Source organism: Trematosphaeria pertusa (assembly GCF_010094035.1).
Source record: "Trematosphaeria pertusa strain CBS 122368 unplaced genomic scaffold BU26scaffold_25, whole genome shotgun sequence".
Classification (NCBI taxonomy): domain Eukaryota; kingdom Fungi; phylum Ascomycota; class Dothideomycetes; order Pleosporales; family Trematosphaeriaceae; genus Trematosphaeria; species Trematosphaeria pertusa.
Genome location: NW_022987236.1, coordinates 5,007 through 23,756, shown reverse-complemented (window position 1 = coordinate 23,756; position 18,750 = coordinate 5,007). Strand labels below are relative to the sequence as shown.

At 52.0% G+C, this 18,750-nt stretch overlaps 5 protein-coding genes across 5 annotated transcripts; 3 read left to right on the top strand and 2 right to left on the bottom strand.

The window, feature by feature from the left end:
* Positions 1-383: 383 nt before the first annotated feature.
* BU26DRAFT_571960 (uncharacterized protein) lies at positions 384-3,463 on the top strand (the record flags this gene model as incomplete). The annotated part of the gene is made up of 4 exons (XM_033834195.1): positions 384-567; positions 620-2,291; positions 2,375-2,646; positions 2,748-3,463. The coding sequence occupies 4 exons, from the start codon at positions 384-386 to the stop codon at positions 3,461-3,463; spliced, it is 2,844 nt and encodes a 947-aa protein (XP_033676107.1).
* A 311-nt stretch (positions 3,464-3,774) lies between these two features.
* On the bottom strand, positions 3,775-8,370 carry BU26DRAFT_525313 (oxysterol binding protein 1). The gene is made up of 6 exons (XM_033830480.1): positions 8,241-8,370; positions 6,814-8,087; positions 6,424-6,765; positions 5,391-6,376; positions 4,988-5,341; positions 3,775-4,938 (listed from the first exon to the last, which is right to left on the bottom strand). Exons 1-6 carry the CDS (start codon positions 8,246-8,248, stop codon positions 4,123-4,125), a joined length of 3,780 nt encoding a protein of 1,259 aa, XP_033676106.1. The 5' UTR covers positions 8,249-8,370; the 3' UTR covers positions 3,775-4,122.
* Positions 8,371-8,668: 298 nt separating this feature from the next.
* Positions 8,669-10,002, bottom strand: BU26DRAFT_525312 (F1-ATP synthase assembly protein). The gene is made up of 2 exons (XM_033830479.1): positions 9,662-10,002; positions 8,669-9,484 (listed from the first exon to the last, which is right to left on the bottom strand). The coding sequence occupies exons 1-2, from the start codon at positions 9,978-9,980 to the stop codon at positions 8,706-8,708; spliced, it is 1,098 nt and encodes a 365-aa protein (XP_033676105.1). The 5' UTR covers positions 9,981-10,002; the 3' UTR covers positions 8,669-8,705.
* A 142-nt stretch (positions 10,003-10,144) lies between these two features.
* BU26DRAFT_180180 (uncharacterized protein) lies at positions 10,145-14,017 on the top strand. Its single transcript, XM_033820374.1, has 5 exons — positions 10,145-10,934; positions 10,982-11,125; positions 11,174-12,422; positions 12,471-13,051; positions 13,100-14,017. Exons 1-5 carry the CDS (start codon positions 10,544-10,546, stop codon positions 13,777-13,779), a joined length of 3,045 nt encoding a protein of 1,014 aa, XP_033676104.1. The 5' UTR covers positions 10,145-10,543; the 3' UTR covers positions 13,780-14,017.
* Positions 14,018-14,716: 699 nt separating this feature from the next.
* On the top strand, positions 14,717-15,375 carry BU26DRAFT_525307 (uncharacterized protein). Its single transcript, XM_033830478.1, has one exon. It carries the CDS (start codon positions 14,872-14,874, stop codon positions 15,226-15,228), a length of 357 nt encoding a protein of 118 aa, XP_033676103.1. The 5' UTR covers positions 14,717-14,871; the 3' UTR covers positions 15,229-15,375.
* The last annotated feature ends 3,375 nt before the right edge of the window (positions 15,376-18,750 follow it).

The following is an 18,750-nucleotide window of genomic DNA, read 5'->3' as shown; positions in this document are numbered from 1 at the left end:
ACGAGGGACTCGGGTAGGGTTCGAGTGCTCGGATTGTGAAGGGCCAATCAGGATCGCGGCGCGAGCTGAAGTGACAGGGCCAAGCGCGATCGCGCATGCGTGCTTACCAGTGTAGCTACGGCTGATCTAAGAAAAGGCACCGGTATGCCCACCACTCACGACTCAGTGCGCAGCTGCGACTTACTGCAACGCGAAGTTGTGGATCGCTTCATATGTGGGAGGTTTCGCAGGCCGGGTGTTCCTGATTCACACTTTCTGAACACATCTTGTACAGTGCCAAACCACGCTTGCTTTTATCGTTCGAAGAGACATAGCCACTCTTGGGAACAGCCAGCCTGACTGGCTTCAGTCCAGATCACGAGACTTGCGGCTATCTTCCCACGATGAGCGAAGTTCTCCACGAAAGCTATCCGCAATACATGCCGCCCACGGGCGAGGACACCCCAGAGACCCCGCAGGACACCCCGGCGTTCGGATGGAGCTTCAGCGTCGCACACCAAACTACGTATGTGATAACACCGCCAGAGGAGACAGGTGACTATGAGCCAAGGGCCGGCGACATATCTGGTATATTGGACGCCTTTCTTACGTCTCCGCGCCGCTAACCGACGTGCCGTAGAGTCGCTCGTCAAGTACCAGAATACAGCCGAGATCGATGTAGGGGTCACAGATCCTACACTCATCGAGCCGTACCCCGGGGCCACCCTAGGCGACTTCCCTACAATCGAGCTCGCATCCCATTCCTTTCCTATGCCGAGCCTACGGAGCTCTCGACACTCTGTTGAAGGGAGTCCGCATTTGGAGTCCAAGTTCCAATCGCACCCATCCAACGGCGAACTCCGTCCCACCGACCTAAGCTCCTACCTCGACCGCGCCCAAGGGCCGGAGATGATATCAAGTTTGCCCGATTGGAGCTTTATCCAAAGGAGATATGAGCTTCCCCTTCATGCCAGGACCGATGACTGCCCAAGTATGACAACTGGTAGCACGATAAGCAGTCGGAACTCGTCCACAAGGTCGACAAAGTCATTCAGATTGGACGGCGCCGAAGTTCAAGAGAAAGGAGTCTGCCCATATACTGAGTGCGGCCGCATTTTTAGAGACCTGAAAGCTCACGTACTCACCCACCAAGCCGAACGCCCGGAGAAATGTCCTGTCGAGACTTGTGAATACCATGTGAAGGGCTTCGCGAGACCGCATGATAAGGTGCGACACACCATGTCACACTTCAAGGGGACTATGGTCTGCGGTTTCTGCCCCGGTTCCGGAACAGGCGCAGAGAAATCATTCAATCGCTGCGACGTCTTTACGAGACACCTTATCAATCTGCACGGCGTGCAACAGAACGTGTCACGAAGGAATGAGCCCCACCGTGCTGGCGCTATCAAGGCCCCTCGGAAGCCTTCGAAGAGCCAAGGAGTGGCCACCTGCTCCTTGTGCTCTGAGCCGTTCGACGCCCAGGGATTCTATGAACACCTTTCGGGCTGCGTTCTACGCCAAGTCGCCCGGATGTATACAAAGCTTCAGCCGGAGGTGGGAGGGGAGCAACACACCAATAAGAATCCCGTCCAATCGAAAGAGAGTCCCCGCAATGACTCCCTCATCTGCCTACAGGATAAAGTTCAGGGATTGGCCAGGCCCATACCCGAAGAACTCCACCCATCGGATCCAGACCACCTACACTCTCGGCTTAGATCCTTCGCCGCGCCTATAAATATCGAACCGCAAGAGCGCAATCCAGAGAGCAAGGAGATCGCCGAGCTGACGGCATCTTCGCGCTGCCTTTCACTTACTTCATCAGCCGGCGAGGAGGCGGTCAAATCGTCCGATGAAGAGACGGATTGGACCGAAGATGCAGGCTCCCCTGCGAGCGAACCGGACGCGAATGGACTTCGCCCCATGCTCTCGCCCATGAAACGCCAGCTGGTCGACGCCATAATGAAAGAGTTCCATCGAATATTCGACAAGAGCCTCCGAACGCGAAATGGTGGAGGAAGCTCCGGCGCTGCCGATGGATACGGAGTCTATGGGAGCTCCTCGAGCGGCTCCTCTACGTACTCCAACTCGTCGTTTATCTCTCGCAAGCGGAGTCTGAGCGGCGGTGGCTCGCCACCCAACGACAGTGGAGACGACCCTAACAAGCGAAGACGGCCTGACCCTAAACCAAACATCGGGAAACAGCCTATGCCGGAGCTGCGGTTTGCTTGCCCATACTACAAACGCAACCCGGGGCGACATCAGACATTCACGTCCTGTCGGGATCCAGGCTTTATAACGGTCGCGAGGCTAAAGTGAGTAGACTTCTCATAGTACAGGACTTGGTATACGTCATCATGGGGTGCTTTACTCGTTTAAGGTTGCTAATCTTCTCCAGGGAGCACTTATATCGACGCCACCTCCTTCCCATACAGTGCAACCGATGTTGTTCCACCTTCCCAAATGAACCGACACTGCGAGAGCATCAGCGCGACCCAAGGGGGTGTGAGATACGCGAGCAAATACCGCTGGAAGGCTTCGACAAAGATCAAGAGCGAAGATTGAAGAGTAAGAAGCGTAGCTTGGTGTACCAAAGCGAGGAAGACAAGTGGAAAGGAGTCTATCGAATTCTCTTCCCGGATGATGATGAAGCGGACATGCCGTCACCTTGTAAGTGTGTCTATTCCTAAGGTCGCAGGCCTTTAGCTAGCCATCCGGTGGCCACCCGCGCCTCCCACAGACCCCGAAGGCTTCAGGCTGACTATTCCTAGATATTCAGTACCAACCATGCAACGTGGGCCAAGGCGAACCGTCCAATGTAGCTCGCTTCCAGGAATTTTCGCGACTCGAGCTGCCTCGCTTAGTCCGTCGAACGCTCGAGGTCGCCGTCGAGGAAGAAGCGCAACCCCTAGAAGAGAAGCTGAGGGAGCGGCTCGTCGATATCGTTAGGGAATGCCAAACGCAGTTGATATCGCTGTTCCAACAGTCAAGTGGACCTACGAACGTCGAGGCTCCGGAGCTTGTCCCGACTCTGCCTGACGCGGCTAGAAATCTTTCAGAGCAGGATACCAGGAGCCAGCCAGTCCATGCTCCCTTTCGGGGTTTTGAGTCTTTCACTGCAGCTACGGACTTCATTCCCATACCCGCTATACAGTATCAGGCCTGCGAGCAGCCGAAGCCGGAAGCATCGGGTTCGCCAGACTCCGGGTACGACTCCACATGGACGTCATCAGGATTTCCTCAAGAAACCAACTTCCCTCACGACCCCACATTCGTACAGGACACAGGCTTCGGTCAGACACCGTCATTCATCCAGCAAGCTCCTCTCGTTGACAACGGCTATGTCGAACTCGGAGGATACTATGGGCTTTTTGAAGACCGCAGCCTGGACTACGCAGGAGCTGCACATCCATCTTGGGCTTATTTAGACCCAACGAATGCGAACGGAAATGGAAACGGCGCAGGTCCGTCTGGGTCAGGAATATAGCTCCCTGAGTGCCTATACTAATGTCTAATAATACCATCTTTCGTGCCCAGGACCCTGGCTGCGTTGCATGCCACCCGCCATCCTCGTTCTAAATGCTGTATGAACATCACGCGCTTTCGCTATATGGCCAAAATACGACCACGTAGCATAGTTGCAGAAGGTCTAGGCGCGCGAACTCGATCGATGGTCACCTGGAATATGCACTTTTCGCTTGGGGCTATGGACTTACTCTGTGGCGTCATTTCCGGTCGGCATGCTTCAAGACGATGTTCCGGTGGTGAAGATAATTACTACTCTATTTCGCAAAAGCAGATTGGGTGACTATTGCGAAGATTCCTCCGCAAAGGTTGGGGACGAAGCAAGAAAGCGAAAGGCAGGGAACAGAATGTTGCTCGAGAGGGCGCATTCAGGCTTTGTGCCACATTGACGCGCCGCACACACCGAGGCTCACCAAAGTCCCCTGCGCATATTGGTAGACCGAAGCTTTCTTACAATGACTTGACACCCTTCGCCACAAGGAAAAGCAAATGCTAGGCCAACAAATGAACAGGAAGAATATGCAATCGCATCATTACACATATATACGCTAACACTGGAATGGCACATCGAATTCACAAATCTCCAGCCTCCAGGAACTGTTGAAGAGGGTTTTTGCTCACTTAAAAGATATCCTCCAGCCCCTGTTCCCGCCAATTAGCCTTTCCCGTCGCAACCTCACTCCTCACCTTCCAATATTCGTGATTAAACACCCAAAACTCCTCTCCGGTCGTCTCGCACCTGCCCTTGCTAAACCACCTAGGAATGAACTCTTCGCCTCGAGCCTCGCGCTCCCGCCTCGTCTTCCGCTGTTTCTCCTCAACCCTATTCTTCTCCGTCGCTGCGAGGTCGTACTCGCCGTCCTCCATCGCGCGCTGATCGGGTCGTAAGCGGGTATCCGTGGGCGCAACAACGGGGCGCAGAGAATCAGTGATCGCGTTGAGTGTGACGACGAAGGGTGTGAGGTTGAATGGAATGCCGGTGGGGCGCTCGTGCGCTTGCCAGACGAGGAAGGCCTTGTTGTCGTCGTGCTTGATGTGTTTCGAGCCTCCTTTATCAATTTCCGCGTCTTCGAAGCCAGGCGTGAGTCTAGCGTAAATCTTATCATTCCAGCGGCCACCGACACTCCATCGCACTCTAGCCTCCGCATCCAGCACTTTCCCAATGACCTGGTACGCGGAGCTAGCTTTCCATCCCCGAGGCTTAAAGTCAAGCTGGCATACCTCGCCGGTGGTCCAGTTCTTGATTTCCATGAGACCGTAGTTGTCAACGGTGGGGTTGCCCGTGATGATGCCGATGACGGAGGACGTGACTTTCTTCCAGGTGTAGAGTTCTTCTTTGCCGCCTGTTGCCGTGGGACGGAGGCGGAGGAACCATGTTCCAAGAGGGTTAATGTCGAAGGATTTGCCGTAGAATTTCGATTTCACTGCCGATTCGCCCTGCGGGGGTTAGCTGTAGTGTGGGACGAGGAGGGGATTATGAGCTTACGTAGTAATCCCACTTTTTGGACTCGGAGTAGGCGGCGCCAATGGGTGGGTGATGGCTAACTTGCTCGATGAAGAAACGGTATCCCTTGTCCGGCCGTGCGTATTCGTAAGTTTCGCCTAGTAGAGGATTGAAGGGCTTCGCTACACGTCCAATGGTCGAAGCGTATTCAGACGCGGCAAATGCAGCAACATACAGGAGACGCTCAGTGGAGTCGCTGCGTTCGGCGGCAGTATCGAGGAGGTCGGTGTACTCCATGTCTTCTGCCACACGCTGGAGAAGCGAAGTAGGCTCGTTGAAGGATACGGGCAAAGTCATTTTAGTCATGTCTTTGCCGATCATGGATTTGAGGATTGCCTGAACACGGTTAACACCGCCGAGGATGGCTCCTAGGAAGTTGTCTTACCCAGAGTGAAATCTTTGGTCTGTTGTCCTCATCCATGCCAAGCTTTTTCCGGATTCCTTCCTCGTATCCGACAAAACCGGTGGCAATTTCCGCGTGCTTGCTCTCGAAAAGATCTCCATACGCTGGCGGCATTTCCGTAGGTTCCATGCCCGGGCTAGCAACAGGCATCTCAACAACTTCAACCTCGCCGGCGCCAACAGCATCGAAGAACTCCTCGTCGTCCTCGGATTCAGACTCAGAGATATCCGCCGCAATGTTGGCAAACGTAGCCTTTCTCCGCAGCGCCTGGGACGAGAAACTAGGCTGCGGTCCGAGGCCCGGTTCATTCTTTTCCTCTGCCTCAACAAACTCATCTTCATCTCGAGATGGCTTGTGCTCGCCCAATTCGTACTCCTCCAGTGCTTCACGGAGCGCGCGTTTCGTCTTCCGTCGCTTCAGCTCCGACTCCCCGATGCGATTTTCCAATTCCTCCTGCTCCCTGGCTACCTTCGCCATGCTCTCCTCCCACATGCGGCGGACGTTGGCTTCTCGATCTAGTCGATACTGCCAATAGGCATCGCGATCCCTGGATATCCGTAAGAGATCGCCGATAAGCCCCTTAAGGTTACCGACAGCGGATTCGTACGACGAGAGGGCCTGGAGCATCATGGGATCCGATATCTGCAGCGTCGGATTCTTCGTCTTCTCTGACTGCAAGGCTGTCGAGACCTGGGCGAGGAGATCGAGCTGGAGTTTGGCTGACTGCGCAGTGATATTAAACGCGTCCTTGTTTGCCGGCCGCAATTCGTGGCTGCTAGCGTCGTCGCCATATTCCTCGTCGTCGTCTACGTCGCCTTCGACTGTAGCAGTCCCCACGTTGCTGACCATTTTCCCAAGCTCGTTTCCAGCTACACTAGGCTCGTAGTTGCTATCGGGATCTTCGGTCATGCTTACGCCGGACCGTGATGCCGCATCCTGGCTCGTTAAAGGAACACCCAGGGACGTAGCTGCTGAGGTTGTTAGATGATATCTTGCATGATCAACAGCCACTCACAAGGAACGAGATTCTTCGTGCTCGCAATCTTTGAGCTAGCGAGGCTGGTTGAATCTCCGTCTTTGGATGTTCGTTTGTCCAGCTGCTCCATTTTGGCCTGTTTCAAAGCCTCCTGATCTCGGGTGTGTCGTTTCTCTTCTTCGCGCGCTTCATCTTTGGCCCACTGGATGGCGTTATTCAAGGCCCAGTACCATCGCTTGGCTTCGACCTGGTGGTTAGCCTTTAGGTGGTACTTGACAGATGACTTTCCCTGGATCTCAAAGCGCTGCTTGTCTTGGGGGTCCATGTACAGCTTCGCTATTCGCATGTTGATGGCGCCACGGCACGCCGATCCTGTGTCGTCTGCAAAGATTAGCCCATAGCTTCAAAATGAGCGAACATATGGCCAACCTTGATGCTTGTAGTAGCTGAGCACGCCGTCCTCAAGAACGAACCACCGTAGCTTGTATCCGCTCGTGTAGTTGGTCCACTTCTTGAGGTAGCCCTTCATCTCGCGCGACTCCTTTGCGCCCATGCCACTGTCCTGTGCTGCTCCAGCTTGCGATGCGGCTCCAGCAAGGATCGTCTTCTCCTGGATGCCCCTCTGGGCTGCCGCCGCGGCCGGCGAGCGCTTCAAGATGGCGCGGGTGCGATCGTCCTTGGTGTAATCTTGGGGCAGCTTTCCCTTGCGATCTCGGCGAAATGGATCAGCTCCGTTGAGCAGTAGCAGCTGCGCCAGTTTTACATCCCTCTTCTTCGCCGCCTCATGTAAAAGGGTGCCCCCAGCGTCTTGGACGACAGGGTCGGTCGCCAATTCTCCGCCATTCACATCCAGGGTGCTCTTGATGCGCGGGTCCTGCAGCAGCTTCTCCAGAGCTGCCATGTCCGCCGTGACCATCAGCTGTTGTATCTTCCGCACATTGGTGTCGATGAATATCGAGCGTGCAAGCTGCAGCTGCTGGAAAATGTCCGGTGTGCGGGCGAGGTCCAGCGGCGTCTGGCCATTGTAATTGGTGATGGAGTCATTGATGCCCTGCTGGTCGAGCAGCATGCGCACAACGGGCGCGCGGCCGAGGGTTGCTGCGAGATGGAGGGGCGTGTTGCCGTCTCGGTCGCGGCCATTAATGTCGATGACGGAGTCGGGCGAAGGCGTCGCATTGGAGAGCACAAATTCGATCACAGGCACCTCGGCGCATTGAATGGCCAGGTGCAGGATCGAGGTCCCCTCGGTGCGGGTGGGGAGGGACAGCGAGGAGGTGCTCTGGTCGCTGTCGGCCGGCGCTGCCTGCTCCCTGATTGCCTTGGAGATAGCGGCGGTGTCGCCATTGCGCAGCGACTCGAAGACGCGGAACAGCTTCACGGACTGCTCTATGGAGGCGCCCTTGGGCGTGGGCGAGAGCGGCGAGGTATTGTGGCTCGGCGACGAGGGCGTGGGGCTGTCCTGCGAGATGGCATTGGACATGCTGGCGGAGAGGTGCGGGCGGTGCTTGGTCGAGGCGCTGCGATGGTGGCTATGCGAGTGTGCATGGGAGTGCGGGTGCGGGTTGGAGATGTGCTGCGAGCTGAGGGACGTGGCTGACGAGCTGGGCGGAAGGCTGCTCGCGTCGTTGGGATCGGTGACGTCGGTCTTGGAGGAGACGCGCGAGAGGAGGTTCTTCACGCTGGCGGACTTGGTGCGCTTGTGCCTGCGTGCGGGGTCAGCGGCCGCTGCAACTGTCTCGCACGTCCAATTGCTCCTTTCAGGAAGCGCATTGCGCTGTGGGTTCGCGCGGACGCGGGCTGCTGGAGGGGGAGGAGTCGTCTTCTTGTGCTTGTTGGGGGGGAGGGTTGGCACTTACCCTTCCATGGCGCCGGCGTCAGTGGCCAAGAGCGGCGGGCGTGGGTAAATGTATGGGCGGCAGCGGGGCGCGACGAGTGAAGGAGGCGGACATCAAGAGGACAAGCAGAGTACAAAACGGGGACGGGGAGGGGACGGAAAAAGGCGCGTGTTGTGCGACTTTGAATCGAGAAGCACGGAGCTTGACGTCGCCAAACGGTGGCGGGGCGAGCCAGGGGCACGAGCACGCACAGAGCACGCCGGGACAGCTTGGACACGGTTACATACCGTACATGGCGGCACAGCCCGATCTACCCACGTAGTTTTGGACTCTAGCCGTCCACCGTCTGACTATTACTCGTACGCAGCGTCGGGTCGAGAACTGCGTGCTCACTGCCCAGGCATGGCTAGCGCGCGGATAGCTGCACCTGCACGATTATGTACACCCGTCTACTACACACACACACATACATACATACACGCGCTTTCACGAGCTCTCTCCGCCCACGAGAACGACTACGCTCCCGAGCTGTCGCCGCAGGTCCTCCTTCTCGACGTCGTGCGTGTCTTCCACTTCTCCCCACTGCCCCGTCTGCCAGCGCACCTCTAAGCTCGATGCTTCGGCCGCTTCCTCGATTCCGAAGCGGCCCGCATCAGCAGCCATCCGCGATTGCGCAAACGCTTCGCCCCACTCGTGGATAAGCCGGACGCCGACAAGCAAGCTCTTGGAAGCCAGGACGGCGCGTTCGAGGCCAGCGAGCTCGAACGGGGGAACAGCCGACAGCCAGCCGCGCACTACCTCCTGCGTCATCGCGGGCTGTGAGACGGGAATTATGCTGTCCGGCTCGAGAATCGGTTTGATTTCGACGCCCGGCCAGACCTGGGTGGTGAGATAAGCGATGATGGGCGAAGCAACCTTGGTCTGTTGCTGGCGCAGCGTGAGGCCGTTCTGCGGGACCTCGTGGAGCGTCTTCTCCGGTGCCCAGCAGAGCAGCGTGTCCGTGGCGAGATAGCGCAGCAGCATCCCGATGATGTCGTTCCTTATCTGGGAGGTCCCTTCCCTGTCCGCCTTCTCGATGTCGAGTGCGCGCGCTGCGAGCGAGGTCATGGGGATGTAGTGCGTCTTCAGGGCCTGCTGTGCGCTCAAGAGGAGGTCCCATTCGAGCGCAATGGCCGTGGCGAGCTGGTGCTTCGAGGGCGGGAGTGTGAGGATGTCCTTGGACGGGGTGCGCACCGGTCTGCCGTCGAGGAACACCTGCAGTCCATCTACAGCCGTCAGTTCTGGCCGCAACTGGAGCTCGACCAGATAGGAGGGAGGAGTAGCGCAACGCAACAAAATCAGAGCCGGAGGTGGTCAACACGAGTTGTTCAGACAGGGATAACTGAATGGTAATGTGCCTCATCCTGTTGCCGTGGAGTGGAGTGAAGGAGTGACGCTCGTACCTGGTGTTTCCCTGACGGAGACGTCCTTCCAGAAGCGCTTCTGCAGCACCGTCTTCGGCCTTGACGGAGACGCGCGCGCTTCCTGAGCCTGCTTCAGCAGCTCGGCCTGCTTCCTCTTGCGCGCAACCCGGCCCAGCGCATCTGACGGGGCCGGCGAGGGCGTCTCGGGCGGCGGACCAGGCACCGAGGGATGCGGCAGTGGAGTGGCGCGTCGCGAGGCGGACCAGTGCAGGCACTGGTACAGCGGGCGGGGCGCCCGTCGAGAGGCCGCCTGCCGCAGCGTCGACGCCAGTGCCGGGCGAATGCGAATTGGCTCCATTGCGAGCAGTGCAGGAATACACGGATGGCTGATGAAGTTGAGAACTTTTTGATAGATAGCTCGCACTTATAGATGCGCGCGCGCTCGGCTCGCAGGGTGGCGCGGGCGCCAGGGCCCCCGGGGGATTTCTTCCGCTGCCAGCGCCATCGCCAACGCCGTCGCCGTCGCCATCGCCATCGCATCCCATCTGCCTTCACGCTGCAATCCCGCCGAGCACCTATCAGCACGCGGCCCTCATCTCTCGCCGGCCGCCCGTGACCATGTGCATGTCTTTCCGGAGCCTCTCTCGCATTTCTCCAGCATCGCCATCGCCATCGCCATCGCCCGCGCCCCGCCATTGAGCGCTCCATCTCTTCGGCTGCCCCGCCCCGCCCTGCGCTCCAGCTATCGGCCTGGCTCGATGCCGCACTGAGACGGCTCCTCTCCACACCCACGACTTTAATGAATACCAATGCTCCCGCCTCTGCGAATGCTGCCCCTCCCCAGCCGCGGCCCATTCGCTTCGTCACCAACCATGACGGGCCCTACGCGAAGCGCCGCAGGATCAACTCGGCGTGCCTGACATGCCGGCGGAAGAAGACGCGCTGTTCGGGTCCGTCCAGCCCTCCAGCCCTCCGGCCCTCCAGATAAGAGTTATACTCGCAACCAGGACATTCGCTGACTTGGGGCAAGGCGAGCGGCCCGTCTGCGGCACCTGCGCCCAGAACAAACACCACTGCGCCGGCTACGGCGACGATAACACGAGCCCGACCGAAGCAACCAGGGACGGCAGGAAGCCGGCGTCGAGGGAGAGCAATGCGGCGAGCACCACGTCTGCCCGCGTGAAGCAGGAGGGCGCCGCCCACCCCCCGCGCCCGCGCCCGCGCCCGTGCCCGCCGCATTCAGCGTCGAACGCATCGCAGAGCTCCGACTCGTCGACCGCCATCCGCATGTCCAGGCTGGACGAAGACAGCAGTATGCTCTTTGCTCTGCTGCAGTGCACGCGCGCTGACTGTGACTAGGGAACGCGGCCCTGACGCTGAGCACGCGCAACCGCATGCCATACTTCCGCTACTTCGGTCCGACGGCCATCATGCCCGGCTTCAAGCAGATGGTCGTCAAGGTCAGGGGAAAGCAGCACGGCACGGGCCATACCACGTCAGACCGTATGCGCAAGTCCCCCGCACAACTACGTCCAGTCTAACGGGTAACAGCCCTGGAGTCTTCGCCGGGCCAGCCGCCGTCAGTGGGCTCTCCGCCAGCTCCAGAATCCCGAACGCCGGTCGACATCCCGGTCTACGACACATCGGCAATGTCTCCGAGTCCGCTCATCACCCATCTCTGCAAGCTGTTCTTCGTGCACCTCGGTTGCAATTTCCCCTTTCTCCAGCGCGAGCGCTTCATGCGTGATCTCGAGGAAAAGCAAGTCGACGCTATCCTAGTGGACGCGGTGTGCGCCTTGGCCGCCAGGTTCTCGAGTCACCCGATGCTAACCGGGGCCCCGGAACCCCAGAAAGACGTTGAAAGCGAGGCGCCAAAGATCCACCCCTCTGAGTATGGCCAAGCCTTCGCCCAACGAGCGAAATCGGCTATTCCCGATGCGTTCCCCTGCCCTAGCGTCGCCGTCGTTCAGGCGGCGTTGCTTCTAGCATACGACGAGTTCGGCGCCAATCGCGACAGCGGCCTCTGGATGTATCTGGGCATTGCCATCCGCATGGCCCAGGACCTTGGGATGCAAACCCTGGAAGGGTTAAAGTACGAGGGTCGCGACGGGCCGACTCCAAAGTCCGTGAAGACGGATCCGAACGCAGGCTCCGATTCCTCACACAAGGTACCCGAAGCTCGCCGAAGGGGGAGTGCCGTCCCCGCCGAGGAGGAGCAGCGCGCTGTCGAAAGGGAGAGGCTAGACACATTCTGGTCCATCTTCTTCCTCGACCGCGTCATCTCATCCGGCACAGGCCGTCCTGTGACTCTGCGAGATAAAGACATTGAGATCTCCTTCCCATCTCTCGACGAAGTAGATGCTGCTTCGGGTTGGCCCCTACCGTTCCCGGCTCTGATACGGATCGTACATCTCTATGGCCGAGTGACCGACCTGCTCAACAGCATCAAGGAGAAGTCTGACATTACGGATGACCTCCGTAAACAGCTTGACACGCTTGAGTACCATCTGACGGAAATCTACCAGAACCTCTCGCCCAAGCTCCATTTCAACGCCGTCAACTTCCAGCACTATGTCAAGCTCAACCAGGGTACCAACTTTCTGCTGCTTCATTGCTGGTTCCACACACTTATCGTCCTGCTACACCAGCCGACGTTGCTCAAGACGTTCGAAGGCAGCACCCAGCCTCTCTCAAACAACAGCAGAGAACTGTCAATGTCTTCCGCCAAGACAGTGGCGGACATTCTAGCGTTTACGGATCTTATCGACGCAAAGACGGGCGTTGGCAACCCCTTTACCAGGTATGTAAGCCCCCAACTATGCTTTCATCGACATCGCCGACCGTATAGCCAACCCATCTACATCGCCGCTTGCGCCTTTCTGCAAGAGACCGCTCTGCATTCCGCATCTTCCCAGCCCCATTCTCGTCCTTGTAGCCCTGGCGCGCTGGAAGAAGATGATACCGCGGAAGTCAGTAAGGTGTCGATAGACCACATGACCTTCGATAAGCCACCAGCATCCACCAACGGTCACGGGGAGCGGGCCGGTCACCCAAATGACCGCGATCAAAAACAGGCTGCTAAGCACACATTGCTCGCCTCTGCCGCGAATCAGAACTATCAGCGCTGCTATCGGGCACTAAAGTCTCTTGAGACGTACTGGGCCGGTGTCAAGTACATACTCACGGTATTGGACCAGAAGTCGAAGGGCGTGGTCGATCCGTTGCTCTATACGAAGGAAGAGATGGAAAGCGCCCTGGAGGTTCCGCGGCCAGAACCCTCGTTCACGAGCCCAGGGTGGCGGAGAAAGCTGAGCTGGGGGACATATCTTACAGCGCAGAACATGGATGTTGATGCTGCGAAAGTGTCTGCTGCAATTCGGAAAGGCTCTCGCACTCCTATACCCGGCTCTCCGATGAACCCTAGCCAAGGTAAGCCTGCTGCCAGTTACGGTTACATATTTACTGACCTTGGTGGAGCTATCGGGTGGTCACTCACGGGCACCATGAACTCTCCCTCAACGAACGTCGCCGTCATGTATACCTCTGAGAATAACAATACCCGCGATACAAAACCCCTCCAGGCGAAACCTATACCACCACTAGCGAGCAGTCAGCCTTCCATCGCATCAGTCATCTCCAACCCCACGATAAAATTCGAGCCATCCCAAACCATGCCCTCTCCCGCCTCCTTTCCATCCTTCGATCCAACCACCATGCCGCCCCCTCCGACCCAGAACCTCAACACCGTCCCCACCCCCGATCCTGTCCTCGTCTCCGACGCCGATCTCCTCCTCAACCTACACTCCCCTTTCTCAGCATCCTCGCCAGGAAATCCTCGTCCACCGCTCCAACCAACCTCCTTCGCCCGCAGCACGACGTCCGCACCCTCGAATAACCCTCCGAACCCGCAGCCCCCACCGCCGCAACAAACGGATTTCTCCCCAACCGCATTTACCACGTACCCTACCCCTTCAGATCATGCGTTTGGAGATATGGTCATCGATTCTCAAGAGGTCGATATGTCGGTGCTAGGTGCGGATATGATGCCATGGGACCTGGAGTACTTACCGCATGACATGCTATATTTCGGGGATGCTGCGGCGTTTGGGGTTGGTGGTGTTGGAGATGACACGGGGACGGGTGCACCGGAGGGGTGAAAGACCTCTGGATGCGACGACAGGCTGCTTTGTTTTGCGGGTAGGGCGCTGGCGGGACTTTTGTTTCGGTGCATGTACATAGCGAATCGGGACTTGGGCTGTAGGTTTGACGCATCTATAAGCGTATGCTTGAGTGAATTGTATCGGAACAGGTTTGTGCGGCCGGATCAACACAGACAAGTGTTCTTCGGCCTCTCCGGGTGGGTGTATAGGGTCCTGAAGGGCTTCGGCCCATTTCTGGGAATGGGAGATCGTTAATTATGCATCGTACCAAGCACCTCGGTTTGTTTGCTCCTCAGACCTTTCTCCTTGCGCAGGTTACAGGCCTTTTCGCGTAGCTGACGGACGGGGAGCAAAGCTGTCCTAGGCTGATAGAAGACGACTAGGCCGTATAGCGCGCGGGAAACTATCGAGGAGAAAGCCATGTCATTTCGGAGGAGGTTTGAGTGCCGTGGGGGCTGTGCGATGGTCTGACATGCGAGACGCAAACCCCGTGAGCTTTCGCTCCTCAGCCTTGTGCACCTCTCATTGCTTCTCAGCCTCGCGCATCTATCAGCTCGTTGAAGATGAAATGCAGCATGCAACCCGTCAATTGGCTAGATTTCTTACTCAGCGTCCTTCACTAAGTCCGAAGCTCGCCTCGCAGAATGACTGCCCAAGTGAATTGCCCAAATAGGCATGCCACTGCGAGCACTTCCGCATGCGTCTCTCAACGACATCGTGCCGCACCCTCCAAGCTTATTTACCCTAGTTTCCAGCCCCGCTAGTGCAGATCTCTCATGCAGATCTAATACAGCTTCCGTAGAGACATGCACGCTTTAGCCTAGATGCGGTCACCTAGAAAACTACTCCCCCTGCTTTGGAATCCGCTCCGTCAAGATGCTGCGAGTTGATAATTACGCTATGGAAATTGAGGTATTAGCCATATGCTACCTCAGGGGTATGCATAGGGTTACCCCCTAGCATTGATAGACGCTAAAGCCAGGCTTGCTGCCAACGCATAGCCGGGTTACCTCCTACTCACCCCGCCCACATCACGGCCGCGTCCTCATAGTCGAGTTCTGTCTCAATTCCCCTTCCGCGTCTGCAACTATGGCTCCCTCACTCGTCCAGCCTCTCCTTCTTCTCATCTTCACCGCCTTCACCATAGCAATCGGGCCCACCAGCATCTTCATCAACCAAGTGCCCGAATACTCCCTTCTATCCCAATGCGCGGAAACGGAAGTCTCCACTATCGTACGCGACATGGCATATGGCTGCGGTGACGACTCGCGCACGACATCGTTCGCCTGCTTCTGCTACGATAGCTCCGCCAAATTCTCCGGCATGATCGGGAGGCATGTACAAACCGCTTGCACAACAGATGGTACGCAGAATACTTCGGTCGTCGAAGTGTTCAGCAGCTATTGTCAATTGGGCCAGGTTGCGGCGAACCCCCCAGGTTGGTAGAATCCGAGGCGAAAATGGAAATGCATGGGAAGAAGAGGCTGACAGGATGTGCCAGCAACGTTAAATAAGTTAGATGTGAGGGCTGGCTCCCGGTCTCCACTGCTGTACGTGCGCTCCGGAACACCTAGCTGGGTAAGTCGATTGCGGGCAATACGGTCTCCACGAGCTGTGAGGATAAGGGCGACGAGCAGGGTAGGTTAGGTTAAATTTAGCTATCCAAAGGTGAGGAGCAAAAGAAGACTCTAAGAGCTTTCTATATACAGGAAGCTAAGCGCTAAGGCGCTAGGCGAGGTTATGTAACTCTAGTAAATACTAAGCTAGACTATTATATTACTCTCTTTTATAGAAAGAGCTTATTCTTAAGCTCTAAAGTACGCTTCTAAGATTATTCTAGCTATTAACTCTATTACTAAATTACTTCTTACTCTACTTAGTAGTACCTCTACGCTACTCTCTTATCTTCTACCTATATAGATTTTAAATTCTCTACTATCTTTTATAGAGTCTTCTCTCTTTTATATATCTTAATCTAAGTATCTAGTTATAATAGTAGCTTTAGCTTATCTAAATATACTATATAGAAGTCTCTTATCTTATAGAAAGTATTAATAAAGCCTATAGTATTATACTAGGTAGAGTTAGAATTATAAGCTATCTATATAGCTTAGTATTAAAGATAACTTTAATAAATATAGCTATCTAGTATCTTATATATAGACTACTCTAGATTACTATTAACTTTAATAAATAGCTACTTAGGCTCTACCTACTCTAGTAATAGCTCTAAGGCTTTTCTTAGCTAATTAGTATAAAAGATATTATATATACGTATATATATAGATAGCTAAAGCTAAAAGAAGTAACTTTTTATAATAATAATTAGATAAAAGCTATATATTTATTAATTAAGCTTAGTACTAGGCTAATCTATTAAAAAGCTATAAGGTTTAATATAGATAAGGTTACCTATAGTAAAATTAGATTCTTAGTACTTTTTATTTACTTAGAGTATCTATCTAGCTTACGCTTTTATAATATTACTTTATATAATCTTAGTAGCTTTTTTTATAGTATTATATTACTTCTTAGTAAAAACCTAAGCTTTCTAATATAAAAGATACTTATATAAAGTAATATATTAGCTAGTATTTAAATTTAATTTTATATAATAATAGTTCTATAGTTTTATATAGTAGTATAAGAGCTAGCTTTATAGTCTCTACTACTATAAGCATCTTAAAATATCTAGCTAGATAAGTTAGCTATAGATAGTACTATCTCTATAAGCTATAAGAATAGAGTACTAGTAGAGTAGGTTAGGTTAAATTTAGCTATCTAAAGATAAGAAGTAGAAGAATACTCTAAAAGCTCTCTATATATAGAAAGCTAAGCGCTAAGACGCTAGATAGAGTTATATAACTTAGGCAAGGTTATATAACTCTAGAAAATACTAAGCTAGACTATTATATTACTCTCTCTTATAGAAAAAGCTTATTCTTAAGCTCTAAAATACGTCTCTAAAACTATCTACGCTATTAACTCTATTACTAAATTAGTCTTCTACTCTACTTAGTAATACCTTTACGTTACTTTTATATCTTCTACTTATATAGGTTTTAAATTCTTTACTATTTTCTATAGAGTCTTCTTTTTTTTATACACTTTAATCTAAGTATCTAATTATAATAGTAGCTCTAGCTTATCTAGGTATACTATATAAAAGTCTTATACCTTATAGAGAGTATTAATAAAGCCTATAGTATTATACTAGATAGAGTTAGAATTATAAGAAACCTATATAGCTTAGTATTAAAGATAATTTTTATAAAGATAGCTATCTAGAATCTTATATACAGGCTATTCTAAATTACTATTAACTTTAATAGGTAGCTACTTAGGCTCTACCTATACTAGTAATAGCTCTAAGACTTTTCTTAGCTAATTAGTATAAAAGATATTATATATATATATATATATACGTAGATAGCTAGAGCTAGAAAGAGTAACTCTTTATAGTAATAATTAGATAAGAGCTATATATCTATTAATTAAGCTTTACGCTAGACTAATCTATTAAAAAGCTATAAGATTTAATATAGACAAGATTACTTATAGTAAAATTAGATTCTTAGTACTTTTTATTTACTTAAAGCGTCTATCTAGCTTACGCTTTTATAATATTACTTTATATAATTTTAGTAGCTTTTTTTATAGTATTATATTACTTCTTAGTAAAATTCTAAGCTTTTTAGTATAAGAAATACTTATATAGAGTAGAGACTTTTATTATATACTTCTTCTAATTCTAGTAGTATATTAGCTAGTATTTAAATTTAATTTTATACGCTATTAGTTCTATAGTTTTATATAGTAATATAGCTTATATCTAGTCTATATAAAGTAAGAGGTCTAACTAATTATTCTAGTAATAGTTAATAAATAAACGTAGACGCTAATTAAGGTATTAATTAATAATTTCTATATTTCTATTAGTTTATAGGTAATATATAGTAGAGAGCTTCTACTTAATTCTAGTAAGCTAGTAAAGCTTATCTATAAAGATAGAAGTAAACTATAAACTATAATTTAATATAATAGACCTAGAAAGACTATATATACGCTAGATATATTAATAATATAGCTTTTCTATATATTAAGCTATAATTTTCTTATAGTATAGTAGAGAGAAGCTCTACTTACTTAGCTAATTTATAATAACGTATACGTAATTAAATTCTTTTTTATTAAAGAAAAAGCTCTTAAAATTTATAAAGACGTTCTACTATACTCTCTTAGAGATAGATAAAAGCTTTAGAAAATCTAGTATCTTATTATGTAGAGTATAGCTCTACTAGTAAGCTTTATATACTACTATATATATATTAACGTCTTCTTATATATCTAGCTAGTAATATTAATCTTATAGTAACTAGATAGTCTTTTAGTACTCTAGATAGATAGTTACCTAAGTAGTATATATAGCACGTATTAGATACGCTTATAAATAGTTAATGTAAGGGCTAGGTTCGTAGTCTCTACTACTATAAGCGCCTCTAGAACACCTAGCTAGGTAAGTTAGCTGTAGGTAGTACTGTCTCTATAAGCTATAAGAATAAGAGGTACTAGTAGAGTAGGTTAGGTTAAATTTAGCTATCTAAAGGTAAGAAGTAGAAGAAAGGCTCTAAGAGGCTCTATATATAGAGGTGCCGAGCGCTAAGGCGCTAGGCTAGGTTACGTAATTAAATTACGTAACCTAAGGTTATATAACCTAAGGTAAATCTCTAAACTAGACTATTATATTACCCCTCTTTATAGAGAGAGCTTGTTCCTAAGCTCTAAAATACGCCTTCTAGGTCTCTCTCCTTCTAAAACTCCCGCGTTATGCTCTTAACTGTCTTTTTTAGCTTATAGTAAGTGTATTCGTATTAGTTTTAAACTAGAAGCGCTTTTATAGCTACTGTGAGGGCTGGGTCCGCGGTCTCCACTGCTGTGAGCGCCCCTGGAACACCTAGCTGGGTAAGT

What these genes read in the sequence shown, in the direction of transcription:
- BU26DRAFT_525307 (XM_033830478.1), top strand. Translation starts at nt 14,872, where the DNA reads ATGGCTCCCTCACTCGTCCAGCCTCTCCTTCTTCTCATCTTCACCGCC.
- BU26DRAFT_525313 (XM_033830480.1), bottom strand. An exon ending in CAGCTACTACAAGCATCAAG is followed by an intron (nt 6,766 to 6,813) that starts GTTGGCCATATG and finishes TAATCTTTGCAG; the next exon opens with ACGACACAGGATCGGCGTGC. An exon ending in CCAAAAAGTGGGATTACTAC is followed by an intron (nt 4,939 to 4,987) that starts GTAAGCTCATAA and finishes TAACCCCCGCAG; the next exon opens with GGCGAATCGGCAGTGAAATC.
- BU26DRAFT_180180 (XM_033820374.1), top strand. Translation starts at nt 10,544, where the DNA reads ATGCCGGCGGAAGAAGACGCGCTGTTCGGGTCCGTCCAGCCCTCCAGC. An exon ending in CAGGCTGGACGAAGACAGCA is followed by an intron (nt 10,935 to 10,981) that starts GTATGCTCTTTG and finishes GACTGTGACTAG; the next exon opens with GGAACGCGGCCCTGACGCTG. An exon ending in TCCGATGAACCCTAGCCAAG is followed by an intron (nt 13,052 to 13,099) that starts GTAAGCCTGCTG and finishes ACCTTGGTGGAG; the next exon opens with CTATCGGGTGGTCACTCACG.
- BU26DRAFT_525312 (XM_033830479.1), bottom strand. Translation starts at nt 9,980, where the DNA reads ATGGAGCCAATTCGCATTCGCCCGGCACTGGCGTCGACGCTGCGGCAG. An exon ending in CTCCGTCAGGGAAACACCAG is followed by an intron (nt 9,485 to 9,661) that starts GTACGAGCGTCA and finishes TGACGGCTGTAG; the next exon opens with ATGGACTGCAGGTGTTCCTC.